The sequence below is a fragment of the Fusarium subglutinans genome, assembly GCF_013396075.1.
Source record: "Fusarium subglutinans strain NRRL 66333 chromosome Unknown NRRL66333_c0000049, whole genome shotgun sequence".
NCBI lineage: Eukaryota > Fungi > Ascomycota > Sordariomycetes > Hypocreales > Nectriaceae > Fusarium > Fusarium subglutinans.
In genome coordinates, this window is record NW_023502112.1 from 1313 (window position 1) to 28871 (window position 27559).

The 27559-nt window shown below is 49.7% G+C and overlaps 9 protein-coding genes across 9 annotated transcripts; 3 read left to right on the top strand and 6 right to left on the bottom strand.

Moving 5' to 3' along the window:
• Nucleotides 1–466: 466 nt before the first annotated feature.
• Nucleotides 467–2565, bottom strand: FSUBG_5134 (uncharacterized protein; the record flags this gene model as incomplete). Its single annotated transcript, XM_036683198.1, has 5 exons — nt 467–808; nt 858–939; nt 1198–1630; nt 1674–2426; nt 2481–2565. The coding sequence occupies 5 exons, from the start codon at nt 2563–2565 to the stop codon at nt 467–469; spliced, it is 1695 nt and encodes a 564-aa protein (XP_036539315.1).
• A 793-nt stretch (nt 2566–3358) lies between these two features.
• Nucleotides 3359–6031, top strand: FSUBG_5135 (methyltransferase; the record flags this gene model as incomplete). The annotated part of the gene is made up of 3 exons (XM_036683199.1): nt 3359–3379; nt 3436–3647; nt 3712–6031. 3 exons carry the CDS (start codon nt 3359–3361, stop codon nt 6029–6031), a joined length of 2553 nt encoding a protein of 850 aa, XP_036539316.1.
• Nucleotides 6032–6147: 116 nt separating this feature from the next.
• On the bottom strand, nt 6148–7878 carry FSUBG_5136 (GTP-binding protein OBG; the record flags this gene model as incomplete). The annotated part of the gene is made up of 1 exon (XM_036683200.1): nt 6148–7878. The coding sequence occupies one exon, from the start codon at nt 7876–7878 to the stop codon at nt 6148–6150; it is 1731 nt and encodes a 576-aa protein (XP_036539317.1).
• Nucleotides 7879–9888: 2010 nt separating this feature from the next.
• FSUBG_5137 (serine threonine phosphatase) lies at nt 9889–10608 on the top strand (the record flags this gene model as incomplete). The annotated part of the gene is made up of 2 exons (XM_036683201.1): nt 9889–10016; nt 10074–10608. The coding sequence occupies 2 exons, from the start codon at nt 9889–9891 to the stop codon at nt 10606–10608; spliced, it is 663 nt and encodes a 220-aa protein (XP_036539318.1).
• Nucleotides 10609–11813: 1205 nt separating this feature from the next.
• Nucleotides 11814–13419, bottom strand: FSUBG_5138 (brefeldin A resistance BFR1 (maintenance of normal ploidy); the record flags this gene model as incomplete). The annotated part of the gene is made up of 3 exons (XM_036683202.1): nt 11814–11936; nt 11994–13148; nt 13273–13419. The coding sequence occupies 3 exons, from the start codon at nt 13417–13419 to the stop codon at nt 11814–11816; spliced, it is 1425 nt and encodes a 474-aa protein (XP_036539319.1).
• A 738-nt stretch (nt 13420–14157) lies between these two features.
• FSUBG_5139 (DNA-directed RNA polymerase chain RPB5) lies at nt 14158–15030 on the top strand (the record flags this gene model as incomplete). Its single annotated transcript, XM_036683203.1, has 3 exons — nt 14158–14253; nt 14355–14437; nt 14499–15030. The coding sequence occupies 3 exons, from the start codon at nt 14158–14160 to the stop codon at nt 15028–15030; spliced, it is 711 nt and encodes a 236-aa protein (XP_036539320.1).
• Nucleotides 15031–15807: 777 nt separating this feature from the next.
• On the bottom strand, nt 15808–17426 carry FSUBG_5140 (integral membrane protein PTH11; the record flags this gene model as incomplete). The annotated part of the gene is made up of 2 exons (XM_036683205.1): nt 15808–17002; nt 17092–17426. The coding sequence occupies 2 exons, from the start codon at nt 17424–17426 to the stop codon at nt 15808–15810; spliced, it is 1530 nt and encodes a 509-aa protein (XP_036539321.1).
• Nucleotides 17427–21558: 4132 nt separating this feature from the next.
• On the bottom strand, nt 21559–25327 carry FSUBG_5141 (tubulin-folding cofactor D (chaperone); the record flags this gene model as incomplete). Its single annotated transcript, XM_036683206.1, has 3 exons — nt 21559–22255; nt 22313–25107; nt 25157–25327. 3 exons carry the CDS (start codon nt 25325–25327, stop codon nt 21559–21561), a joined length of 3663 nt encoding a protein of 1220 aa, XP_036539322.1.
• A 775-nt stretch (nt 25328–26102) lies between these two features.
• FSUBG_5142 (glycoside hydrolase family 76) lies at nt 26103–27367 on the bottom strand (the record flags this gene model as incomplete). The annotated part of the gene is made up of 2 exons (XM_036683207.1): nt 26103–27128; nt 27182–27367. The coding sequence occupies 2 exons, from the start codon at nt 27365–27367 to the stop codon at nt 26103–26105; spliced, it is 1212 nt and encodes a 403-aa protein (XP_036539323.1).
• Nucleotides 27368–27559: the final 192 nt, after the last annotated feature.

The window sequence follows — 27559 nt, forward strand, 5'->3', positions numbered from 1 at the left end:
AAAAAAGTATATTAATAATTACTATACTTATATTAAGAAAAGATATTATAAGAAAAAGTAAGGAGCTTTAGCCTAGTTACATAGCTAAAGTTTCTTCTCGGTAACTCTAAGCTTGCTCTTTCTCTTCCCAAGTGGGATAAACAGAGTACGTTTATCCTACAGGCCCCTCCGGGCTATACCCTATACCCCGCCGACCCCTGGTTCTATTGGTGGAGGAGATCAGTATATGTAGTAAAAGATATTCTAAACTGATACTAAGTTACATAAGTCTTTTTATCATTTAGGATTGAGGTCTCGAGTCTTCTTTCCTCCCCTTGCATGGTTAGGGGACAATCAAAGCATTCAAGAAAAACATGCTTTCCATAATGGGATTCTTTTGCTCTCCTGATGTGACGTGATTTGACTACCGCTACTCCGGAAAAACTCCTTAGGGCTCCTTGATTAACTTTCCGACACTACACACTCTCTAAATGCCGTTCTGGAGCCACTCAAATGTATTAAGCAGCTCAAACCCGAATGTTAAAGACGGAGGAACCCCTATACCTAACGGTACCAGGTCTGTATTGCCAGTCGGTTCCGAGTTCAAATGCTCATCAAGCACACGCTGAATGATTGCTTCGCAGTCTCCACAGACAACTCTGTTTGGCGAACTGGGACCGACCCAGTTCAAGAAAGCAACTAGCAAGCTCAGTTGTTGTACGATGTTGGATCGTGAAAGAGCAGGATTCAAGGGATGAACTCCGAAGAAGGTTGGTCGAAGTAGTTCTTGACAGAGAATGCCTCCGCCTAGAGCTCCGTACGCTACCAGCTATCCACAAAATCAGAATGAACAACTACTGGGGAATGGCGATACTTACAAGCCATTCAAAGTTCCGCCGCATAGGCGCAAAACGATTCTTATGTATCCAGAGCTTGACCGTGACCATAACTAAATCAAAGCTAGTTGCAAGTAAAGAGCCATCATCGATTGCGCCATGCGTAAGAAGCAATCTCTCGACCACAAAGACATCTTTTCGATGAGCTAGATGAAGCAATATTCTCAGATAAAGAACATTTATGTCAAGATGCGGATCATCTAGGTCTTCAAACTTGAAAATCAAATGCGAAGGCATTTCGAGAAATGTTTGCATCACTCGGGCTTTGATATTTCTTTATCCTATTAGTGTATGTCAAACATTACCGCACCGAATAACTTACTCCAGATATTCAAGCGTGACATGGGTGTTGTTTCCAAGTGCCACTTCTATTACCTCATCAAAGACATACGCCATCAAGTAGCGAGCCCGTATGTAACTGTTGCTGGAAATCTCACCCTTCACATTCCAGCCCCTTTCGTCCAGAGCTTTGAACTCCTCTATCAGCGTGTCCTCAGATACCATACAACTATCTGGGAGGTCCAGGGGCGGCACTGATGAGCAATAGCGACGGCTTAGAAGTGGCGGCCTACCAGTGAAGGAGACCTCGGATTTGTCATTTGCAAAGATGTAGCTATAGAGTAGACGTTTATGTTCGACACAAAACGAAGGCTTTTGGGGCTGTTTTTCTGGCCTCGATGCCTCTCCCGAAGCATGAAGACCTGTGAAAAGAAGGATAGAGACACATAGGCTGTGCGAGTTCCAGTATACAGGGCCTAAAGAATTAGTGTATGATGCCAGACTTGATAGTGAACTTACTAGCATCGCCATAAACCATTGTTCCAAGAGCTGCATGCCGTCGACAGAGATCAAGGAGCATATTGTTGCCAGCTGTGAAACGGCGCGCTATCTCAATGCAGTAGTGTATGTGATCGTGTGAGAGAACAGATGATCGCTTGCCTCCAACCCATTGAAGCTGACGATATTTCAGGGTGGATATTGCATCTGAAAGACCTTCGAGATGAGCCCACAGAAGCCCTATAGATTCCCATCGGATGTTTGGCCCACAGAACTGGGCTATCCAGTCATCAAAACCATCAAAGGTATCGTTAACAGGCTTTGAGGTGTTGCGGCACAGCACATCAGCAACCTGCTCATCGAAGCATTCACTGCCCTCAAAGCTTTGAAAAAGTTGCCGCAAAGACTTAATGATTCTTGATACAGCCGTGTGAGACCAAGTTGTGGTGTTTTCAGGACCAGGTTCGTCGTGGAATATCATATGTGCTTCTGGTCGTCCCGGAAGATATCGTAGTACAACAAGGCACATTTGCTGTGTTGGCAAAGGCAGGCTGCGTAAACAAACATCATCGCTTCCAGGGTTTGATACCTCTGGGCTGGGAATTCCAGAGCCCGTGTCAGAAAGAGATAGACTCTCTCGAGCTCCTTGGAAGACCGAGTTGTAGCTTGTAAAACCAAGGTAGCCTGGACTGAATGCGTAGTCTCGTGCCATCGGCTTGGCAGGTTGTGGTGAGAGACTTGGACTAGACTGAATCGAAGCTTTGACTCGCGACGCTAGAGATGATGCTGTATAGACACAATTGTCTCCTCTTCTCTGGCATCGCATACAAATGGGTCGTCTGTGGTCGCAGGCGACTTTGCGTGCACGACATGGATCGCAAGCTTCTGGTCGTCCATTTGGTCGCGACGACATTTAGTTCTGCATACCGCGGTGGCAGATTGGAATAAGGGATGAAATGAAGAGGCAGAAGCCATGTAATACTTTGAAAATACGACCCGAAGATACCTCTTCAGCCAAGATGTTGATATAGAAGCGGTTGTCGAGTCACAATTGAGAATTATTGTTCAGCTCTAACCCAAGAACGCCAGGGTCGGGTCAGCATGAGTGCCGATTTCGGCTTGTAACCTACCATGGAGCTGGGTTTAATAAACATTCATATCAGATACTTTACTCACTACATCTCCGCTGGATCCATTACAGTACCTATTCCTCGTATTTAACTCTGTTTGGTTAAGTGAACGTGGATAACCGACATATTTCAAAACAGTCATGGAGGCTCTGTCATCATTGTCTTTAGTCACGATGCTGGTAGTCTGAAGAATATAAGTAAAGTTATTTCTTTCCTAGTCAAGCCTCTGGGAGCCAAAAAGTATCAGACCTTAGTATAGAGTATTAAAATAGACTTAGCAAAGGGTATCCTAAACCTACCTAGGTGGTAAAGACATCCTAAACTTTATACTAATTTACCTGGGTCTTTTTGTCATTTAGGATCAAGGTCATAAGTTTTTCTCTCCCCTACCTACCTAGGTACCTAGTAGGTAAGGTAGTAAGTAGTACTTACTAGTGAAGCTATCATAAACCCGCTATAAGCCTTGCATACTTTTAGCGTCGCACATGCTAAAAAGTGGCGGGGCGTTTTTTTAGTCCAAATTTTTTGTCGCATTGAATGTTTTCTCGCTTCAACCACTTCAAGACATTTGCGACAATGGGCAAAAAGAGCTTTAGGGTGCGCATACACTCGATGCAACACCCCAATTGCGACCTATACTGACATTACCATAGGGAAAGAACAGAAGAGGAGGCGGTGGCGGCCGAGGTGGTGGTAACCAGGATAGAGGTGGCTGGAGAGATTATCCTGCCATTCCCAAGGAGAACGAGAAGCTCCAGCGCTTCTACGACACCCTCCTCCAGCTGCCTGAAGAGGAGAAGAATGCCTACTGGGAGGCTCTCAGACGTGAGCTTCCTAACAGCTTTAGGTTCTGCGGCTCTAAAGGGTACGCTCTGCCGCAATCGCTCGCATAACGCGAAATCTGTCTGCTAACCTCAACGTGCTTTCAGTCACGCCCTTCTTGTCAAGAGCCTTCTCCAAACCAGATACATCCCCGAGATCGTCAAGATCGAGCATCAAGATGGCCGACCTGTCGAGCCTCCCCAGCCTGTGCCCTGGTACCCCGACGAGCTTGCTTGGTGGATGACTACCCCCAAGAACGTCGTTCGCAAGTTCCCTCCCTTCGCCGCATTTCAGAAATTCCTGGTCTCCGAGACAAGTGTCGGAAACATCAGCCGACAGGAAGTCGTCAGCATGATCCCACCTATGCTGATGGATCTCCGCCCTGGCATGACCGTCCTTGACATGTGTGCTGCTCCTGGAAGCAAGGCTGCGCAACTGCTCGAGATGATTCACCAGGGCGAGGAGGCCCGCGTGCGCAAGGTTCTCCGATCTTATGCTCAGGAAGATGGCCTGGATCTTGGTGCCGAGACTACAGATGAAATTGAGGCCGACCTCGAAGCCGATCCCAGCGACGCTGGACGGGCTACTGGAATGCTTGTCGCCAACGACTCCGATTACAAGCGCGGACACATGCTTGTCCATCAGCTCAAGCGACTTTCTTCCCCTAACCTTCTCGTCACGAACCACGATGCTACCCAATTCCCTTCGATCAGGCTCCCTGCTAAGGACGGCAAGAAGCCAACCTACCTCAAGTTCGATCGCATTCTGGCTGATGTCCCTTGCTCCGGTGACGGGACTCTGCGAAAGAATGCCAACATCTGGAAGGATTGGCAACCAGGAAGCGCTCTTGGCCTGCACCTCACCCAGATTCGAATTCTGGTCCGCGCTCTCCAGCTTCTCAAGGTTGGAGGCCGTGTCGTGTTCTCTACCTGCAGTATGAACCCTGTTGAGAACGAGTCTGTGGTCGTCTCGGCCATTGAGCGGTGTGGCGGTCCTGCGAATGTTGAGATTGTCGACTGCAGCAATGAGCTGCCTAACTTGAAGCGATACCCCGGAATGAAGGACTGGAAGATCATGGATAAGAGTGCCCGTATCTGGAGCTCCTGGAAGGAGGTTGAGGATTTTGCTAAGGAGAGCGCTGATGGTGTTATCCCTGGACGAGTTGTTGAGACTATGTTTCCTAGACTTGAGGGTGCTGAGTGCGCTGACTTGCCTCTTGAGCGGTGCATGAGAGTCTATCCTCACATGCAAGACACTGGTGGTTTCTTCATCACTGTCTTGGAGAAGAAGTCCGAGTTCAAGGCTAAGAACGAGAACGAGTCGAAGGAGACCAAGCCCGCCAAGACTGAAGAATCCGCTGAGGCCACTCCTGCTGAGAAGGTTGCTGAAGAGGCACCTGCCAAGGAGGAGACCGAGGTCAAGACTGAATCTGAGTTGGCTCCCGTTGAAGCTGAAGCTACCCCTGCCAAGGCTGAAGACAAGCAGGAGGATGTTGCTATGGCCGATGCGTCTACTAACGGTAACAAGCGACCTCTCGAGACTGAGGATGCTCAAGATCAGCCCGCTAAAAAGGCCAAGACTGAGTCTACTGAGCCCTCAGCTGCTGCTACTCCTGCTGCCCAAGTGGCACAGGAGGGCAGTAAGCCTCGCCGAAATGGCCCTGTCGAGGAGGCTTTCAAGTACTTGGACGTTTCGCACCCCACCGTCCAGGGCATTAAGGAGTTCTATCATATCTCTAAGCGCTTCCCCGACGATCGGTACATGGTCCGGAACGAGATGGGTGAGCCTGCCAAGGCTATCTATTACACCAGCGCACTCCTCCGCGATATCCTTATCGAGAACGAAGGCCGTGGTATCAAGTTCATCCATGGTGGTGTCCGCATGTACATGAAGCAGGACGCTCCCTCCGCTGATGTTTGCAGATGGCGTATCCAGGCCGAGGGTATGCCCATCCTCCAGGGTTACGTCGGCGAGCCCCGTGTTGTGCACCTCCACAACAAGGAGACCTTCCGCAAGCTTCTCATCGAGATGTTCCCTCGCATCAACGATGGTAAGTACGAGCGCTTCGACGAGATTGGCGAGCGTGTCCGAGATATCGGCATGGGTTGCGCTGTTCTCCGCGTTGAGCCTGACGGTACAGACCCCGACTTTAGAGAGCGTATGGCTCTCCCTCTTTGGAAGAGCATACACTCTCTCAACCTTATGCTTCCCAAGGAGGATCGATCTGCTATGCTACTGCGCATCTTTAACGATACATCCCCGCTCATCAACATTGCTGCGCAGAAGAACCAGAAGGCCATTCAAGACGCCAAGGAGGCCGAGGCTGGTGATGATACCAAAGAGGAAGTGGATGTTGCGGATCTTCCCTCGCCCGAAGAGCCAGCAACGGGGCCAGTAGAGGCTGAGGAGAAGATGGAAACGGCTTAAAAATGGGTCAATGTACAATTGCTTTATGTTATTTTGGTGTTGTTACAGTTTGAATCATGACCAGGGATGAAATGTTGATACAAATTGGTATAATACAAGGTGTTTCCAAACTTCGTCTACTCGTCTAGTAATCCCACAGTCCAATGCACAATTCTATCTACGCCCTGACCATTTATTGCGCTGATTGGGATAACAGCACAGTCTTTTGTCCAAGCATCCGCTACGCCGCTTGGATGCGGCTTTTCGCCTTTTGTGACGCTGTCAAGGTATTGTTTTAATTCCTTGAAGTTTTCTTGTGTCTCTGGCAAGTCAGCCTTGGTTGCAACGACAAACCATGGCTTTCCAGCAATCTGTAGTCCCGGCTTTGAACTGAAATCTTCTTCATCGTTCGTCATACCTGGGGACACATTCATGGGACCGTCCATATCCGACGTGACATCCCAGTCAATGTGTGACTCGATTGCGCGGTCGGCCTCTTCTTCGTCACGCATTTGTGCGTATAATCCAACCTCACGCCAGAGTGACTCCAAAGCCTTGACTGCATTACCAGCAGACAGATCAATGACGAAAGCGAGTACACCAGCGCGCTCGACATGGCGTAGGAAAGCAATACCTAAGCCACGGTCAAGATGCGCACCTTCAATCAAACCAGGAATATCAGCAATCGTGAAACGAGTGCGTGGTTCGGTGTCGACTGCTTCAGGCAGACCCAGTTGAGCAGGATAGCGGCGATAACTCTTGATTACTGGCCGACCAGAATACTTATCAAGAACAACCGTGCCGATATTGGGCTGCAGCGTTGTAAAGGCCCAGTTGCCCACTCTAGTACGGCTGTTTGTGATGGCACGAAGGAGGGTACTTTTCCCAGCATTAGGAAGGCCGACGAGGCCGACGTCAGCAAGGAGCTTAAGCTCAAGCTCAATCTTCATGGTAACAGCCTCTTCGCCTTTAGTAGCAAACATGGGCCGAGGGTGCGCCCTGGATGTGAAGTGGGGGTTTCCCAAACCACCAATACCTCCAGTTGCAAGAAGGATTGGCTTTGGCGTAGGACGAGATAAGTCGAGATGGATGGTGGGAGGCGGTTGTTTAAGAAGTCGAGTTCGTTTAGGCAATCGAGGAAAGACGGTTTGTTTGATGTCAGTCTTAGACAGTCCGGGATATAAAAGCCACTTGCGACGCTCGGGATCTTGATCGCCCTCCTCATTCTCCTCTTCGACCTCTTCTTCCTCCTCCTCTTCTTCGTAACCCTCCTCGTTCTCTTCTTGCCTCTGCTTTCGCTCCAGAGCAGCCATGCGTTCCTCCTTTCTCTTTTGTTTCTGCTGAGCGCGCCATAAGCGCATATCCATCTCTTCGTCGAGCACCGGATCCTCACGCTCTATTTCACGGACTACTGTTCCCACAGGCACAGTTATAATGATATCCTCTCCTCGTGTTCCGCTCTTTGCACTTCCCTGTCCATGCTTGCCTCGGCCGGCTCGAATAAATCGCTTGCGCGCCAACTTGTGCAGTGAGGTTTCGCCATGCGCCGCTTGAATGTAGACATTGCCGCCGTGACCACCGTCGCCACCGTTGGGAGGGCCCTCAGCAAGGTATGCTTCTCGCAAAAAAGAAATACAGCCGTTTCCACCTCTGCCAGCATCTAGAGTTAAGAAAGCTTTATCCGAGAAACTGGGAGACGCATAGTCGTCCGGAGCAGGGTTTAGTCGGGACTCTGGAAGGTCGTTAATGGTGGAGTTGAAGCGACGTCGGAGAGCTGCTGTGCTGGCGAGAGTGTGTCTTGACAGGAATATCGAAGGGTAGAGGAAGGGTAGGAGTGTCGAAGACAAAGTCGGGCACCGCGGGGCCATAATGAAAGAATTGTGCGGCAATTCTGGTGCAGAATTGAAGCTGTTATGTTGAACATCTTTTGATCATGTCTTGCCTTGAGCTTGGTCGAAATTTTGGAGTTGCTGATTAGATAAGGTCCTTGTGTGAGTCTCTGATTCAAGTATGACCGAGCAGATGATGGATGAAATAATATAAGCAATTTCTTGAATTGATTACCTTCAGTAGGCAAGGCTATGGTTTCTGTGCAATTAAGCTAGGGTATAATTCCAGGCATTGATTTCTCTCAGGTACTTTGATCTCAATCGGGCAGCGCTGGATCTCATCATGAAGTGGTTTTCGTGTAAGTCCTAAAAAGGAAAGAGGACTTCCGTGCAGAGCAACCTACTACCAACCTACAAGGCAACCGCCGTCTTGGATCCATGCCTCAGGTCTCAGCTAGGACTAACGAAGGAAGGCAGTGCTAAGAGCTACAAGGCCTCGTTCTCTCCTCATCTCATTTCTCCTTTCTAATACTCACGTCGTGATACCTTCAATCTCGTGCCATGTCAACATCTCGTCCTTCCGACATGTCGCAGCAAGTTGCCACTAGGCCATCTCCGTATCACACTCACGGACCTCACTTCCAGCGCTCTATGAAGGAAACGGCCACCCACGCGCTGTACAAGTGCGGGTATGCGATTTACAACAGACTAGGTACTTAGTTTCTGATATTTGTGCTCAAGATCACCGATAACAAAGCCAACGTTTTGAACTCTACAACTCTCCGTCGACGATGCTCCCCTGTCTGTTCGTCTCGCCTCGCCCCGACGGGATCCTGCAGCTCACCTAGAATGGCTCGTTGCTGGCGTCCATTGCTATTTGACCAGCGTTGGGCTAGCCCCAGCTTCCCGAGCTTAACAACAAACGCCAGCTGACGCCAAAATGCGGTGAATCGGTGTTGCAGCAATGGATAAAGCCAGCAGAGCCTCTTGTGTGTCTATGATCAGCCTTTCAGTGTTCCCTCGCCGTCTTCTTTACTGCTAGGGTTCTTAACGACTGGCCTTGCCTTTATTCGTCGACTCTTGATAGATGCTCACTGGCTTACCACCGTCAACCCAACCGATGACCCCATTTGTCACACCCGGCTGTCTCTTGCATTCTTTGAACTTCGCCAGTCGACCCAGCTCCAGTCTCTTCTGCAGTACAATATCTCACGTCAAGCCTCGCATATTTTTCTCGGTCAACTCTCGTCTTGACTCTTCGTTGACGTCCCACTCACCCCTCCATCTGGTGTACTACCTACTGCTCGTCAACACCACCCTTCCTAGCAGAAAGCACATGAGCCGCACAATCACCCAACGACAGTTCGCCGCCATCGACCCCTCCCTTGTACCAGTTCGAAGCCATTGGGCCAGCCTGCATACGATCCGTGGTCCCGCATTCGAGCCACGACTGTAGACGTGGTCGGCCTGCTCTCATTCGATCTCTCCACATAGCTTCCTTCGCTTCCCCACGCGACTTCTTCCATCTCGCTCTTCAGTTTCTCCCTCCATTTCCAGCTTGACCCCCGAGAGCTGCTGGTGCTTGCAGTGCAGCATACATACGGCTCCAGCGAAACAGCAGCTCGCCTTCCCAAGCTGGTTCTCGACGGGCAAACCAGACCATTTTGCAACCCAGTGTCGTTATCTCCTTACCGCCACGCCGTCAATCGACTTTAACACGGCTCGTGCCTTTTAACTAGGTCCGTTTTAACTTCTCTCTGTTATCCTTATCCCTACCTCCTACCTCCCTCCCAATTTCTTGTCTTCTCATTGTTCAATCTCACTATTGCTGGTCTTCTCTCCCGCACATACAACCCTATGAAAGACATCTGCGGGGTTGGAGGGGGATCTCACGTTGTTGTTATGAGTTGACCGTAGATGAATATTGTTTTTCTGGCCATCTCTTGCATTACGCTCACCCACTCTAATTCGGCGTGAACCAATTCGCCTGATATCACAGCTAAGATGTTTCCCAGAAGTTATCCCTACAGTGGCAAGTCTATTTTCAGGATGGATCCTGATTGCGCGATATGCCACGCTCCGGCCAACATGGCATGCGAGTGTGAGGCTAAGGGCCTTGACGTTGCTGTCAAACAAGCCGAGGATCGCATGATGCGGTCGATATACAATGAAATACGGTACATAACTTTGTCCTCCCATCACGCTGCGAAGCAGTCCTGACTGTCAATTCATAGTTCTTGGGTCCGAGGACATGCACAAGACTACATACTTGAATACTTCCGCCTCCTAACTGATCAACGAAAAACTGCCCATGCTGCGCATATGGACCGAATTACTGCCCACGCCTATCACTACTACCACGCACCGCCTCATCCGACACAAGTTGCTGAAGCGCAAGCGTCCCTCAAACGCGGCATTGACGAAGACTGGCAAGCGAGCGTGCAACGGTATCCTGAAGTTTTGGAATATTTCTTTGGACTTGTTGAACTCACACTACCGGCGGAGGATGAACCGGCTGTAAAGGATCCGCCATTGGGCTCATTATCAAACTCGCGAAAAGTGAATCGTCGAAGCGGTACTGCCCCTCCCGGTGCCTCTGCCGTAGTAGCACCTCCAGGATATCGTGGCGATCCAGGCCAGATGCATCCACAAGAGCCTCCCATGCCCCGATCCGATCGCCGAACTCCCGGCCCTCAAATGAGGCGACCTAACTTTGGGGCTATCCCGCCACCAATGCCGGGTGCCTATAATTTCCCTCCTCCATACTAAGCGACTATAAATGGCCAATACGTTAATTGTGAGCATCTATCCAGGTGCTGAGTATGCTACAAAAACCCATATTACGATTTCTACGAACATCACGACCATTGCATATCTAGGGTGTGGAGTATTACCGGCCTAGCAGACCACGGTGGCACCATTACTGGGGTTTTTGAAGTTTGGGCTGACGATGCCATTTGTGTTTGAGTAGAAGCTTTCCCGTCTGGTATTTTTTCATTGGAGTAACTGGGGTTAACAAAGTTTGGCGATTTTGTCTGTATCTGAAATTACAAATACCACGCCACTAAAGGCAAAATTATGAACGACACCACAACTTCCTTTGCCTTTTTGACATGCATCACGGCGAACAAGGCCATGTCTTGGTTGGACGTGTGGGAGACGGTGCGAAAGAGGGACACGCATCCGAGGCAGTCAAGCTCATGGCGATAGGTCGAAGGGTGTGAGCTAGGTTATGCAAGCTCATGTCGGCGTTTTCAACACATCATCTGCTGCAGTAAGACGACACTCTACTGTGCATACATCGCTACATGACCAGGTCTTGGCCGACTGCATACACGCATGCACACAACAGGAAAAACAAGCAGAAAAGTGTAGACCCAAAGAGGCACAGCAGTATATGCCCGACCCCAGGCTCAGCCCAACTAAAACTTCGATGCAGGTTTACAAGAGCTCATCATGTCTGAGCAAATCTGTCCATGAGCGGCAATAAGCAATTCAGCCGACCCTAGGGTTTAGATCTACAGGGAACCCGATAACCGAGTCTCATGTCACGCAACTTTAAATGATAACAGATGCAATGCATCACGATATTGAACCAACTTTTTGTCATTTTCCTTGCGCATGACTTTAATAAGAAACTACGCCTGATTACAAAAACAGCACAAAAAAGCGCTTTTTAGATTCGAGCATGTGGCGTTGAAGGAGGGGAAGAAGGGATGTATGAAGCAGGAAGTAACTCAGGCAATAAAGTTGGTGGGCAAGACAACTTTTGAATAACGTTTGATATAAGCTCAACGTTTGATTCAGTATGCCGAGTTGGCGCCGGAGGAATCCAACAGATTTCGGAAAGGACGAGGACAATAATATCAACTGAGGCGAGGTAGAGAGCGCGCAGGAGGAAGTTGTAAGCCCAAGGAGCATCGACGGTATGGGATATTACCGACGAGCAATCGATGTTGCGATAAGAAGGAAGTTTACGACTCCTGCTTGTCAGCAATAGAAGTCTCCTTCAGCTCAGCAGTGGTCTGCTCCACCTTGTCGCCATTGGTCTCAGCGGCCTCGAGTTCGGCGATCTCCTTCTTAGCCCTCTCAATGTTCTGAAATAGTAATTAGCATCGTCTCTTCACAGGCGCTTTATGAGAATGATGACTTACACGCTGTGTCTGGGCCTCCTGGTCGTTCTTCCAGAAATCGAGCTTGGCACGGACCTTCTCAGCAACATCAGGGATATCGGCAGCACTCATGGGAGGGTCGATTCCCATGGCAGCACAGTCCTCGACCACAGCTGGGGGAACGTTGAACTTGTTCGATGAGCCGCCGTGAGTAGTCTTCTTGCCCTTCTTGCCCTTCTTCACTGCAGGGGCGTACTCCTCATCACGGTCTTCCTTGCGAAGGAGTTTGGTGCCTTTGAGACCAGACTCGTCAACGCTTCGCTGGGCCTGAGCACCGAGACCCGTATCGGCCATCAGAGGGCCCTTCTCGACCTTGTGGTTAGGATCGAGGAATTGAAGCAGGCTGTTGGCGCGGCGGATCTCGTCTAGGTAGGCAGGGTCGCTGGCATCACCTAGACGACGCTCAGCCTCAGCCTTCTTTCGCTCTTGGTGGTAGCGCTCCTGCTCAGCCCTTTGCTTCTCGCGGTAACGCTCTCGAGCCTCACGGTCGTAGGCCTGATATGCCTTCTTCTGTCCATAATAGTCATCCTTGAGCTTACGGATAGCGGTGTACTTTTCCTGCTGTTCGGCCTGGAGCTTGGAGCGCTCATCACGGAGACTGGAAAGACCCTTGTAAGCTTCGTCCTGTTCGGCCTTGATAGCATCAATCTCGGCCTGGATCTTGTTATACTGGTCGGAGAGAGCCTTCTGCTCAGGGTCGTCCATGCTATCCTTGATCTCCTTAATCTTGGCGCGGAGGTCATCGATCTGCTTCTGGGAATCGTCAAGCTGTCCGAAGTTCTTACGCATCTTACGGAGACTGGAGATGTCTGACAGCGCCTTCTTTTCGTCTACCAGCTTCATGCTGCCGGTGTTGACCTGCTTATCCAGACTAGCAATCTGGCGGTCGAGGTCCTCGAGGCTCTTGAAGGGAACCTTGCTCTTCGCAGCCTTTTGCTCATTGATTCGGCTTCGAACTTGCTCATCGAGGCGCTTGATCTGGTCGAGCTTAGTAGAACGGGCGTTCTTTCCGCCAGCCTGCTTCTGTCGAATCTCGTTGGCCTGAGCAATGAGCTCTTGTCGTCGCTTTTGGGTAGGGTTGGGCTGGTCCTTGTTCTTGTTGGGCATAGCGATGTCGATCTTAGCCTTGACAGCGGCCTAGAAGAGTAGAATTGTCAGTTGATGTCGACTCTAATAGTTCCAGCTCATGAGGCCACAGATGTGGAATCTGGGTTAATCCAAGCCACATTTTCAAAAGGAGGGGAACTGGGCGAGATCTTACCAGACGGTCCATTGAAGCCTTGTGCTCCTTCTCAGCCTTTGCAAGTTCCTCCTTAAAGAGATTCTCATCGGGCTTGGCAGGTCGAGCATTAGCTTGCTTGTCGGCCTTGTCCGCCGCAGGAGCGGGAGAGGTTGCGGTTTCGGCCATTGCGATGAGAGGAGAGTACAAAGACGAGAACCAAGATGAATCAAGTGGAAGACAAGAAACCAGGAGCGAAATTGCTCGAGGATAAGTGAAAATGTGAGGCTTAAATTGAGCAAAGTTCGACACGTGTTGTCGAAAAGGAGGGAAAAAAAGACGACCCTAGAATAAAGCTAAGGTAAGGTATAGGTAACTTTGGTGCGGTGCAGTGCAGATGCAGTCTCGGCCAGTGGAATTCTATCACCTTCTGCTTCTGAGGTAAAGTTCTGGACCCGTGTCTCTTGCTGTGAATTCTCGGGGCAGGCCCGTGCACCCCTGAGCTGTCTCTCTTTCCATTGTCTCGCTCAGTATTACAGGCAGCTCACTCCTCGGGCTCTCTTTTGCTCCTTCTAGGGGCGCCCCTCCCTTGGGACTCGGGTCCTTCCCCTAGCGTTCGCTGGAAAGACCACTGAGCTTCACTGGCGCGTCCCAGGTCCAGGGGTTCGTTCCCGCCCCACCTTCCATGATCAGACTCGCCCTCTCGTGGTGGCTGATGCAGGGATAAGTGGCGGTGTGTGGCGTCTATCAAAATCACATGACCTTTTCAGTGCTCTGACCCGCTCAAAGAAGTTTGGACTTTTGCGGCGGCGATGCAAGGCTGAACGAAACATTTTTGACGACGCTCGCGATTTCGACCTTTTCTTTTTGCCTTTGTTATCTTGACCACCAACACCACATCTCGAATCGTACCTCACACTCGCTACCATGGATATTGATCACGTTCCCACTGACGCCAGGTCCAAGGAGGTTGTTCGTCTTTGGCGGGCATGGAGGACTATCCATGAGATGGTCGCGGACCGAGTACGTTTGTCCTAACAGTCCTATTGTAGACTTCAGAGAAGCGCGCAACACTTCCAACTGTGAGGATTCTCTGTAATAAGCATACGACTGACATTTCAAAGGAATACGAGCTCGCTGAAGAGGAAGTCAAGATCTCTCTCGACCGCTTCCGCGACGAATACTGCAACCCCGACGGTTCCATCAAGTAAGACCGGATATACTTGCGACATCACAAAGAAACCATGGAACTAACAGCTCGACTACAGCCGCGCCAAGCTTCAATTCTCGGCGCGCCCCAGCGAGAACATGATCCGCAAAAACACACCTCCTGTGACAGCAGCCAACCCCAACCCCAACCCCGGCGCCGATTGCGGTCCTGTCTGGGTCGAGTTCCTTGCCGATAAGACTTTCGGCGTCAACCAGATTCGACAATTTGCCAAATATGTGATCACGAACAACTACAAGACTGGAATCATGGTAACACACGTTCCTCTCTCACCCGCCGCCCGCAAGACTCTCCAGAGCGTCGAGTCCGTCGCAAAGATTGAGTGCTTCCTCGAGGATGATCTTCTTGTTAACATTACCCATCACGAGCTTGTTCCCAAGCACGTCTTGCTCTCTCGCGAGGAGAAACTCGCTCTTCTCAAGCGCTATCGCCTCAAGGAGACCCAACTACCACGTATTTTGCAAAAGGACCCTGTTGCACGTTACTTGGGTTTGAAGCGGGGCCAAGTCGTCAAGATTATCCGAAACAGTGAGACGGCTGGTCGTTATGCCAGTTACAGATTGTGTGTATAGATGAGCAATTATGGATGGGGCAGTCTTGAGAGATCGAGTCGAAGATGAGAGCTGTTGGATGGAAAGAAATGGAAAGGCTCATGGTACGAGGACGGAGGCGTCACACTGCACTTGAAATTCTAAAAAAGCTGGCGTTTCAGGGGTTCTATGTATATTGTGCGTTGCCGCAGCAAAGCCAATGAAGGAATATAAAGCATTCACGAGAGTTGCTATTTGCCCTTTGCTCTGTGTAGCTAGATGCGAGGCCTGTGAATATCTTAATTATGGTCTTGTTCTTCTAAGGCGACGGACGCCACCAGAGCTTCGAATTATCCTATAACCTGGGCAGCGCCGTGTCTCAAATAGGTGATCGTGTTGTACGACCGTTCGGATATTCTGAGATATTGAACAAATCATGTCAATGCCATTAAACGTAAACTTGGCGTTTGCCGGGTATATATAACCAATAACCATGTCATCCTGACACACAACCATAAAACCCCCAAACATATCAAATGCAAACCGCGATATTTGCGCGAATGCCTGATTTCCAAATCCTGACTCATATCGAGACTTCGCATATACCCAAGTAAAAGATCCCTGCCTGCGCATTACTCCTGTCCTGCCAACCAAAAATACATTCAGAGCCTGTAGCATAAACGCCCCAGGCCGTATATAACTCTTCCGAGCCAGGCCAAATAAATCCCATAAAAATCGCTATTGTCGTGAGGTAGTCGCATGTGAAAATGTGAAGATGTCGTCAAAGGTGATGGCAGATGATACGAAAGTTGACTGCCACTAGTTCAAAAGGCCACCGGGATCCCTGAGCTCCGCCACGGGCGGTCCTTGCAAATCGTATCGCGACTCCTGTCGGGATTGCGGTATCGGCTGTAATTCCGTTCCTCGAGGCTTGGACCTGGACCGACTTGACCTTGAATTCATAGGCCCAAAGAGGCCACCGAGGTCTTGGAGCAAAGCAGTTGAACCTCGGCGAAAGCCCCCGGATCCTGCTGGCAGTGAAGGTGCTGGGGGCGAATGCGACTGTGAGGAGTCTTCCTTAGATGACGCACGACTGTTTGCTCGAAGGCTCCCAGAACTCTCGGGGGGCACATCAAGCAGGCCACCAACGTCGAAGAAGGAAACTCGCCTTGGTGCTATGCCGTTCTCACTTTTCGAGGGAGAGAGTGGGTCGTGTTGTATCAGAGAATCATCACTGTGCTCTGCGTTGCTGCGTTGTCTCTGAGGAAATTGCCAGCGCTCGAGGTCTTGATCCAGTTTGCGAAGAAGAGGGGCTGGGGTGTATTGCAGAGCACCGTTCTCGCTCGAGTTATCAGGTTGATCCTGAAGTTCTGGGTCAACGGTCATGCCAACGTCCCGTACAAGGTCTTCATCGCTTCCCCAGTGTCGGTGCAAAGTCGGGCGGCGAAGGTTGAGTGAGGGATCGAGGGACTCAGCCACCGATGAACGACGGAACTTTTGCTTCTTCAGGCCGCGATCACGCACGAAAGATCCCAACACGAGTGAGTTTGCCGCAGCCGTGGCAAAAAGAATCTCAACCGACGCCAAAAGCGATCGATACTGCTGACGACCGTGATCATCAATGATATGGGGTACCCGATAAAGAGTGACCCCAACAACAGATAGACTGAGGGAAAAAAGAAGCACAAGCTGTATCTTCCTCTTGATTGTCATTCCGCTTGTCACAATGATCGGAATTGGGAAAATGACAAGCAACAAGTCAGTGACCACGTTGCAGACTGCCATCGTGAGAAGCTGCACGTATCCTTGGCGGCATTGGCCACCAGGATCGGGCACAACCTGCCAATAGTGACTGTAAGGGCGGCATTCGACAAAGTCACTGATGACAACCGCGATGAAAGTAGCAACCAGTATTATTCGAATGACGTATAAAGACGTCTGCCATGATCGCTCCCACGTCGCTCGAGTCAATCGGTGAAGGAACTCGAGAACTGCAAACTTAAGTACCCAAAGGCTATGACCAGTCAGCGTGAAGTTCCATATTCGCGTTGTCCTTTGAAGAATGCGGACGATGAGCAACATTTAAATGAGAGCGGTACGTACGTTGCTGCGTAGAAAATCCGACTGGCGAGCACAAGGCCGCTACCGATGGCTTTTTGACGCAATTGAAGGTCAGTAAGCTCAACACCATCGAATTGAGCATTGTTGGTTCCATATATGAGAATAAAATGAACGCATGCCATGCGAGCATACAGAGGGATCAAAGCTAGGGCCGCAACACGATCTTCGGTGAACAGCCGCTCGGTACGGATGAAGCGGCCTGCAAGCCGCAGAAGGATGATAAGGGTACAGAATGATGTCGCCCACCAGCAAACAAGGAGGGTCGGTTTATCGAATTTGAATTCGCGAAGAGTTGGAGGTTCTGAATAGAGAGCCATTCTTGCGTCCCCTGTCCGCGCCCGTCGTCCTCCACAGAGGGCTCGACGAGCGAGGTAGTGATTAAACGACGAAGGTTAGAGCTTGGCCGGGCGTATCGATATGATCGTGGTGGGCGTTCGAATATGTCGTGGTAGGGTGCCAGGAGTCGACCTTGAAGTGTTTTCGTGATTTACCTCAACATAAGGCCGCCAGCGATGGCACTCGAGTGGTAGTATTATCGATTCAACGGGAAAGGAATGCATGAAAATCGTAGACTCGTCGCTTCGTGGAAATCGGTATCAACTTGATATATCGACTATGATCGCGATAGTCGGTAAAAACCAGAAACAATGCTTTTTGAACAAGTATCAATCAAGCTTGTAGTTGTTATTCAAATATACAACCGTGGAGAGGCAAATCCAGAACCAAGGTAAATGCGCAATATCGTGGGTGATGCAGGTCCAAGATGCATTGGTGGATTACTTCGCAGTTGGTCGAAGGATGAACCAGCAGGCCGCGGCCAGATAGGGAAGAGACCTGAAGGTAGTATTAAGACAGCAGAGTAAATGAGAAAGCAGCAGGTCAAGATAAGAGGAAGAGTGGAGGCAGACAAGGTGCGGCTGGTCTCAAGATATTGCGGAGGCGAGCGAATGTGGGCGAATCGACTTATCCCGGTTGACCATCCGGAAGGCACAGTCAATTCCTGTAGCGTTGATGGGCGAGTCTTGGGATTGCGCAGCGTACACTCACACGAGCCTATCGCCCCCAAGCCCATGGTCTGTCATCAGCGACCCTGTGCGTCCTTGGAGGGAGGGGCGTTGGCCACAACCATGTGGAGTTCCAGAATCGAAATGGGCCAGACAGACATAACGAGACAGGGGGGTAATCAAGCATCCAAACTCCAAAGCACCGGTCGTCTTTGGCTTTTGCTCCACTAGTGCTGGGGCTGGACTGATGAGCATTTTAGGGTCCTGATGCAGGATCTTTCAGCTAGCGCGCTTGGAGTTCAAACATTTTGGACCGCCGAGACTCGATAGCGACTCAAGATGTTGGTTATACAAGTATGATAATATGAAAGTTTTCTGAATTTGATAATTAATCTCTGAGGTGCAGTCGAGTCAGCGGACAAGACAAACAATAACCACGGGTGCCGAGTCTATGGCATCAAGGACGTCGAGTCTTGGCATCCGCATTCAGACAACGATTGGGGTTGGGCAGTCAAGCCAAGACAGAGAAGGGGGGAGAACGACAGCCTAGTGAATAAATGGCTTAGGCGACCCAGCAGACAACGATGCTGTTCCGTGTTAACACCAACAGCCGGAAGCTAATAATAAGAAAGAGAAATCAAAATTGCAGAATATCGACTTCGCATAGCACCTCAGGCGGCTTCCACCGAGTCATACTATGGTAGCACACGAAACACAGACGCCAGGGAGGGCATCAAGCTCTTGCCAACGAGCAGACATGTTCCTTCGGGGTGCCATGCTGATATTGGTGAGCATGGCGAAATATAAGGATATAGTTGACAAGCAGTTTAATTTCTGACCTCAAGTCAGCTTGGTTGCGCAATATCGGCAGTGAAGCATCATAGATATTGAAGGTCCCCTTCTCATTGAGGTGACAACTCTTCAGGATTTTGCTTCATAGTTTCAAATTGCAAGACTACCAGCCAATTCCCACCTCCTGGCACAAGGCACAAGGCACAGGGCAGGACTAGCAAGTCAGCCACCAGGCTCGGTAGCAGTATTGAACTCGAGAAACCCGAACTAGTCATGGAAATACCAGGCTGTCAAGGACACAGTGAACTCAACCGAGTACAGATTCCATAACGGCGTTGTGGCTTCCTCATGGTGAGTGGATTGCGGTTCCGTTGTCGGTCACCAAGCCGGGTGATAAACATAACCGTAACCGTGGCCGAGCCGCCGAGGTCTGCCATTTTTACCAGTTGAGACTGGCTACTAGCTCGCTGTTTTGTCAACAAGAGATTGCATTAAGCTTGACAAGGGTTCGATGGTGACAGAATGCAACAGCATCGGTCTGGATTCAACAGCGATTTCACGTGTCTCGTACGGAACTGCCCGATACGTGAAAGGAGCAGCGGAAAGGTGTTACCATCTTGCTGTTGTGGCTGGACGCGATTCCATGTCGCTTATCACGGCGCCCAGGTTTGGCTTTTGCTGGCTGGCCGCAGCCATTCCGTTGTGGGAGTACTTGATCATGAGCTATTCTTCTGCATTGGCATTGCCGTATCCGATGTGATAGTGACATCTTTGGAGACTTGAGTTTGCTGGTCCGATGCTGAAAAGCGGGCAAAATGGGCCGTCCAATATGAAGCTCGCATTTCCCCCAGGTTTAGACGTTGAAACAAGGGTCCAATCGAGCAGCCAGCCGCCCATCAAGGAAAGACATGTCACATCACGCGACAACGTGGTTGCCAGAATTGATAAGAGAGGCATATGACCCCCCACGCAGGTTCAATCCGTCCTATTGGGACTCTTGGAATGATGTGGTAGGTTCATGTGAAAGTCAAGCAATTTCATGATTGAGAGAAAGCATCATCTCGAGACTCGAGTCGAGTTGAGTTGACATTTTGACCGTGCGCGTTAGAGTTTAGCGAAGGCCGTGCTTGCCACGACTTCCTGATTTCCACATTCAAGGAAGGCAGATTAGGACCAAATGAGATTCGTAGCTGTTTCCTCATCTTGCAAGCCAAGGCCTTAAACCTCAGGCACCGAGTATCTCTGTCTCACAACCCAGAATCAAATATGGAGAGCCAAGTATATGGAGAGCCAAGTGATGATACGAATGTGGGTGTGTAATAACCCGCACGGATTAATATCCACACATCTTTCTCCTTATCTACAGAACTCCACATCTCACCATACATGCATCAGCCTTATCTCTCTATAACTTTGACCGTTGGCCTCATCTCACTCGCCTCTATCGGCTCTCTAGCGCAGCTTTGGCTTCGACGCCTATAATCCTGTACGGAGCAAACACGCCATGTTCGTCTCGTCTATTTACACGATATCCACAACAAAGCTTCAGGTTGAGCTAGCAAGTGAGAAATAGTCAATAATTAATTGGCTAATCTCATGGAACTACCCCTGGATATCGCAGCAACGGTGCCTATCCAGTTTTAGAGTATCGGTCATAAACGCCTGTCAAAATCATCATTCCCGGGCCGATTCCGCTGTCTTCTGGTTTGGGTGCCTTATTAGTAGTAACACGGCGATATTGTAACAGCTTCGGATTTGTATGACCATGAAACAGGAAATCTCTCCTCCATACTCCGTACAATGTCGAAATTGGTTAAGGTCTGGTATGGTTTCGGAAGCAATGCGCAACGAGTTCAATGCTAGATCAAAGCCACGAACTCGCCAATACTTGAGTCGGTACCCTTTGTCTTGATCCTTCTCATTGAAGTCCCTCAGTATCAGAAGACATCAGCAACTGCATAGTGAATGTACATTTTCTGCTCACTCCTCTAGGCTAATGGCCTTAACTCCCGTTAGCTGCCCTTCAGCTTGATCGCCTCGGTCCCGAGACGCTAATGAGGATAACTAAGTAGGTATGTATCTCCTTTCACTGGTACTTCAACCCTATCACACTGGCTGGTATTTATGTGAGATCATGACTTGAACGTCCTTCGCGGCCGTTCCGGGACACCTAGTGGCTTTTCTAGAACACCGGCAGAAACATGGCGCAAATCAATAATGTCTTATTTCAATAGCCCATGGTCGGCTGAACTTTGACGAGTCGGTCACTGGCTTGACTGGGCAATTCGTCAACCAAGACAGTGCCGTGGCTTTTTCACTACTATTCGAGCCACCAAACTCCATGCAGTACCATGCATAGTTTTGCAACAATCCTGGTCTCACAAATCATTTGACTAGCGGTTTTCATTAAAGGCTTGCTAATCGATGGTTGTTGGTTAACTTACCTTCCTCTCTGGGTCACAACGATTCAACAAGTCTGACGCCTGCCAACTCTCTACTGTTCGGTAGATATCGGCTCTTGACTCTTGCAATGATATTCAGCCTTGCAATCGCGGGTCGATCAGGAACCAAAGTTCAAGCCGCGCAGCCACTGCGACTCTACTACACCTCCCCAAGCATTATCGAGCTGCCTTATTTGGATACAGTCTGAAAACTAGCCCAACCTCAGTTCCTCAACGGCAGTCTTGACCTGCAGTTTCCCGGCTTGGCCCCAGTCTACACCCTCCAACTTCTGTGCGATTTCTTCCTCCTCTTCAAGCACACCCCAGAGACCATCAACAACCATGCTTCTGACCTTGGGCCAGGGATGATGCAACAAGGCACCCAAGCGTTTCCTGGCTTCTTGAACACCTGTCTCAGCGCCTTCCTGGCCAGCCATTGACGCAATACCGCAATAGACTTTGGTGCACGCTTCGAGCTTTCGGACGTTGCCTGTTTTGTAACTCGCCTTTTGTGTCTGCAGGCACAAACTACGAAGGTTGACACTGCTCTTCTGGAAGAGCTGCATCTGGAAAAGGAATGCAATGATCTCTAGGGTTGGCACGATCACCCTATCCTGGCCTTGTCGGGACTTGAGATTCTGTAACATTGCGTGACAGATAAGGTCTAGGTTCTTGTGGTTAGCCTCGCAGAAGTCGCAGAGCGCGGCTCGGCTAGCAATGACAAGGTCCTCGTTGCCTGTGTCTGCAGATCCCACAAACCCAGACATGAGTTCTGTCGTCCATTTCTCTGTGTCTCTTTTAGCCATATCGCCAAGCAATGGGCGAAGACGACCGCCCGCCTGGAGCTCGAGGAGACTCTCAAAGTAGGCCCTGGAAGAGCAAATGAGTTCGCGGAAGTGCTTCGCGTGACTAAGAGAAGTCAGTGGTTTGTCTTGGAATATGAACATTTGAAATTTTGGCACGTACCTGTTTTCTAGAACCAATGCAACTGCGGCCTGAGCTTCAGGTCGTACGCGGTCGAGCTTCTCTGCAGCAAGACGGAGGACACTGAAGAATAGAGCCTGCACGGAAGCCTCCACCCATTCGCCTTGGACAGTTGTATCATCAAGCTTATTCCACAAGGTTTTCACGGCTCTCAGAGCGTGCACACGGACGTGCGACCCAACATCTCCTCGAGCATTCGTAGTATAATCGTTTAAACCCACAGCGATCAATTGTAGAAAAGCCAGAGGCTTGTTATGCAGAACATTGCTTTGAGCCAAGCTCTGCAAGATGGCGACACGAGTCTCGACCTCGCTATCCCATTTCCAACGCTCTAGGATCGCGTGGCAGGCCACATCCTCAGAGGAGCTTACCAGAGGCTGTGCGGCTGCAAGTGCAGAAAAGTAACCAATCCCATGTGCTGAAGTTCTGCTTGTTGGGCGGCGTTGGACAGTTTCGGCCCATTCACTCAGAAGTGCCTGTCTGTCAATTGGTTTAGAAAGAATGAGAAGAACCAATGATGCAGCAGCAGTTGGCTCAATTGTTTCTTGCTCGCTGCGGTTCAACCAAGTTGGGATAATGGCGCGCAATGTCGAGATGAGCCGTGCTACCATCGCACTTCGGTCCTCATCGCACGAATCGAGTTCAGATACGAGACCCAAATAGCCTGACACATTCCCGGGATGAAGGAGCTCTTGGCCTGGACAAAGTGCTTGCTGCGAATCCGCGCCCAGAACCGAAACTTGTAAGATAGGCAACGCTGAAACGACTAGGCGGCTTGCGGCTTCAGCGAGCAATTCCGGTTTTCGATAAGCAGTTGACTGCAGGTTCTCCAACGCCCCTGAGACCGTTGACAGCATTTCCTCAATCAGCACCAGGTTATTCTTTTCTGCGCTCGTGCTGAACAAGGCTGGGAATTTATCGAGGACAGAGGCGAAGCATAGCAACAGACCGTGTCTCTCCTCAACCTGACGAGGTTGAAGCGTTTTGAGGCGATCAGTCAGCAGTTGCATAATGCTTTTGAACCGCGCAAGAGAGTCCCCGGATTTGGTGTCCGCTAACTCATAGGTGAGGACTCCAAAAGCGGCACCAGATACGCGTCTTGAAGCAGCGTCAAGGTCGCCGATACCTCTCCAGCCTAGGAGGGTATCAATGATGGCCTCGCCATATTGGCTTGCAAGACGAGTCGCGTTTACCGCAACTTCCTCGATTGCTCTGGAACGTCGTGCAACAGCGTGGTAATCGACAGTTTGCACCACCCAAATGCCCTGCGCAACAGTGTCCGGATGCCGTCCAACCAGTTCTTGCAAGGCAGCCGATGCACCGCGCCTAATGTTCCCCGCAGGGTCCAGAGAAGCAGTCACAACAAGCTCTGTTGCAAGGACTTGGAGAATCGAAGTTGTCGCCGGATGAGCTTTGGCTGCAAATATGGAGTGTGTAGGAATTGCTAGGAGCTCAGAGCTCGCGTATCGGCGGGCGAGGGCCCAAATACCAAAACAAGCAGCATCTCGCACATTGGTTCCAACACTACCTCCAGACACACTTCGCTGCTCGAATGACAGACCAAGAAGTAGAGCATGGATAATATCTGGTAATTGTTCAGTGGGCGGTGATCTTCGATAGAGTAAGTGTGATAGTGTGAGCATGAGCCCATGCCATTCGAGATTATTCACAGCAGACAAGTCTCTGACTGGTTTGCTCTCAGCGGGTTTTGTCCAGAGGACATTTCGGTTCAGTGATTCAAGGACAGCCTCGACAACCTGAGAAGCCATATCGGGGTCTAATTTTAAAGTGATGATACTCAAAGACTTGCTTGCCGCAAGCCGGACTGGCGTATCGTTGTCAGATACAGATTCAAGTAAATACCCAATAGCTGTCTCTGTAAGCTCAGTGCTGGCGATATCTTGTGGTGTCTGGCGGAGGCGCAAAACAACCACAGATCGAATGACCTTCAGAATCATTTTTCTTGCCAAGGCTAACGAGATAACCGCTTTAGAGAGCGCATTTTCGCCAGTTGATATTTCGTGGATAGCATAGAAGATAGTCGAAAGATAAGGATTCATGTCAGATGTGTCCGACGATGCGCGCAACACACCGGCTAGGAACGACAGGACTCCTAGATAGAAGTATGTTTTTTGCAGCGTCTGGTCCTTTTTCGGGCGTAGAGAAGCAAGTGACCAGTTTATGAGGCTTTCGAGGACGCCAAGCTGCTGCATATCGCGACGAATAGACATTCTCACCAGCAGGGCCTTTGCAGCGTCTCTTTCCTTTCCAGGAGTACCAAGGTACTTGATAGCAAGAGGAATCATACGTACAGTGATGGCAGGGAGGTTCTCAGGCCAGACCAAGCCTGGGATCTCTGGCATTGTAACATCTTGCAAGTCGACGGAAGATATGGTAGAGAGGTCAAAAGGAGCCAGCAAGAGATGCGAAAGCCACAAAAGAACAACGTAGCGTTCCTCCCACGACCATTTTCCGAGAGCAACATCATCAACGGAGGCTTGCTCAGACTCTTCAATAGCAGAGAGGAGCAACTCCAGATACTTGGCCTCAACATTGAGAAAACGCACAATGACCTTTTCGCCACGGATCTTGCAAAATGTGTATATGATTTTGCATATGGCAAACTCAACTGAGACCAAGAGCTTAGAGCGAGATGAGAGTGTTTTTCCACGATGGCGAGTTTGGAGGTGCTTGAGAAACGCCTCAGCAAGGAGGGGAATCCACTTGGGCAGGTAGGGATCCAACAGCTGAGGAAGTTCTTGGAAGGGGTCTAGGAGCTAAAGAAGAGAGTGAGTATATATATTATTAGTGTGAAAGGTGACATACAGTGTTGGTAAGTCGGAATATCTCCTTTGCGCGCACCCGCGAGCGCACTCTTGTGCCGCCGTGGCCATCAGGTTTCCAGAGGAAATTTGGCAGGGAGCGGTCAAAGTCCCCCAGAAGATCCGCTGAGATCTTCTGGAGCTTGACATCGAAATCGGCTTCTGATGCGTCCATTTCTCCAGTGAGAACAAGGCCATACAATCAGGTTGCTTGAGTTTTGTTGTTAGGACCGAAGTTGCTACTTGAACATGCTGTGCGAGGGCAGGCAACGAGTTAACGAGATGAGCGGGTCCAAGTTTTGGATGGTAGTGATTCGAGGAGGATAGAGATGAACCAATAGTAATGAACCTGACTCTGAGGAACTATCTCAACTTGAATTAAAAGTTTGCTATGGCCTTTCTGGATTGTACATTGGTTGTAAAGAATGAGAGCTGCTGTAATTCGTGTATCAACAGCTCACCGTCCTTGATTAGGTAGGTAGGTACAGTGCGGGCAATAGTCATGATGCTGAGTTACACGGTACATCATTGGATGGCAATTTGAGCCTCAACTCCCACCTCATGAAAGCAATCATATAAATTCAAGAAGCTTGACGTTGTGTAAGGAGTCAAAAGGTCAATAGATGATTCCAGGTTTATTGTATCATCATACTTTTCAAACTGATTATGTTTATACAGTTATCAAGGATGTCTGTCTATCTGTGAGCGCCTCAAGCCTCCACATCTTCTCTTTAAATAGCTCCAGCTACCTTGTCTGTCCTCCAATCCTCTAAAAGGGGTATCAACCATTAACAAATAAGATAAACCAGGAGTCACAGACCCTATCTTGTCTGATGCTCGTAAGCCGTGTTCCTCTATGCCCAATGAAATAACCCAGGTTCGCCAATAAATCCAATCCCTAGTTTATTCTTTTGCCCGTCCATGACGCCCCAGTCTTTTCCCGCTCTAAATCATAAGTTCGAAACTGCGATCGCTGCTACTATAGCATCCAATGCACTGCTGTGCGAGGGGCCAGTGGCGTCGATGTAAGGCCCAGCCCAGGAAACGCCTAGCTTGTTGTCTTTGCTGCGGCTCTTCTTCCAAATGGATATGGCGTTCTTCGTGATAAAGCGACGGTACAAGGGCTTTGGTGAAACAGTGTGCAAGTATCGGAGGTTTCTGACAAAGATACCTTTGAACTGTTGTCCGTCTGTGCCACAGTGACCCTCCTTGGTCTCGCAACCGCCACTCTCGATAAGGATACCATCTTTGTTGGTAAGTTCCTTAATGGCAGCATAGGCGATCTTGTGAGCTTTGTCGGTGTAAGCGTCGTCTCCTGTGGCAAGCGAAAGTTCGACGAGAGCGCCCAGAATGACTCCTTGGTTGTAACTCCAAGTCTGAAGACCGTTATTCTTGCATTCACCGTTCAACCCATCGTTAATAAGTCCCTTCTCGTTGATCATGCCACTATCGGAGAACCAGTCCCACTGCTTCTTGGCTATGTCGAGGTATGTGCTGTTCTTTGAAACACGTCGTGCTAACGAAGCAGCAGTTGCGAGATATAGTTCATTTGCAATTGCATTGACGTAACCTGAGCCATCCTCTCCCTCCTTCTTCCACCTTATACCGCCGCCGCAAGGTGTGTTTGTGCCGGTCTGCATATCGTTGAAGATGTCGATAGCAGCCTCGAGATACTGGTCATTGCCAGTTGCGTCTGATGCTCTGATCCATGCCAGAGCCCACCAGCCTTCGTCGTCGTAAAACTCGTTGAGAAAGTCGTCGAAACCACGCTTTCCCAAGAAACCTCGCTTCATCATACAGCCTGAGCTTGAGTCTATACAGTAGGAAGAAGCAACGAGGCCGTTGGTCATTGTCTTCATGGTATGGACCGTTGTCTTTTGGGCGTTTTCGTAGGTTGTGGCGAGAACTCCTCCAATATTTAACTTGTTGGCTTCTTCGAGACGCAGAGTCGAGAAATCAGCGAGCGTGGTTATGATCTGGTTGTTGTTAGCTTTGCGTCAAGTATAAGAGGCTTTAGACCTAGACTGACATTTGCACTCGACCACCAAGCATTATCCCACACACCGGTGGCAGAATTGTAGAAATCTTCATTTAGAACCTGGATAGCAGTAACTGCCTTTTCAGTATATGTGGTGACGCCTCGAGCTTGAGTTGAAGGTTTGACTGAAGTAACGAAAGTCGTCCCGGTAAATAGATCCGCCCAGGGGATATGCATATTGAAAGAATGAATGAAAGTTAAGGAAACAAGGGTTTTGATAGCATTGAGGAAGGAGAAGAGAATATCAGAAATGAATAGAACTTTTAATAACTCTCAGAGTTTGAATGAATCAGAGAAGAGGCGTGAAATGAATGAAGCAACAGCTCGGGTATAAGATATGAGAAGGGACCAGGAGATCTATATAGGTAC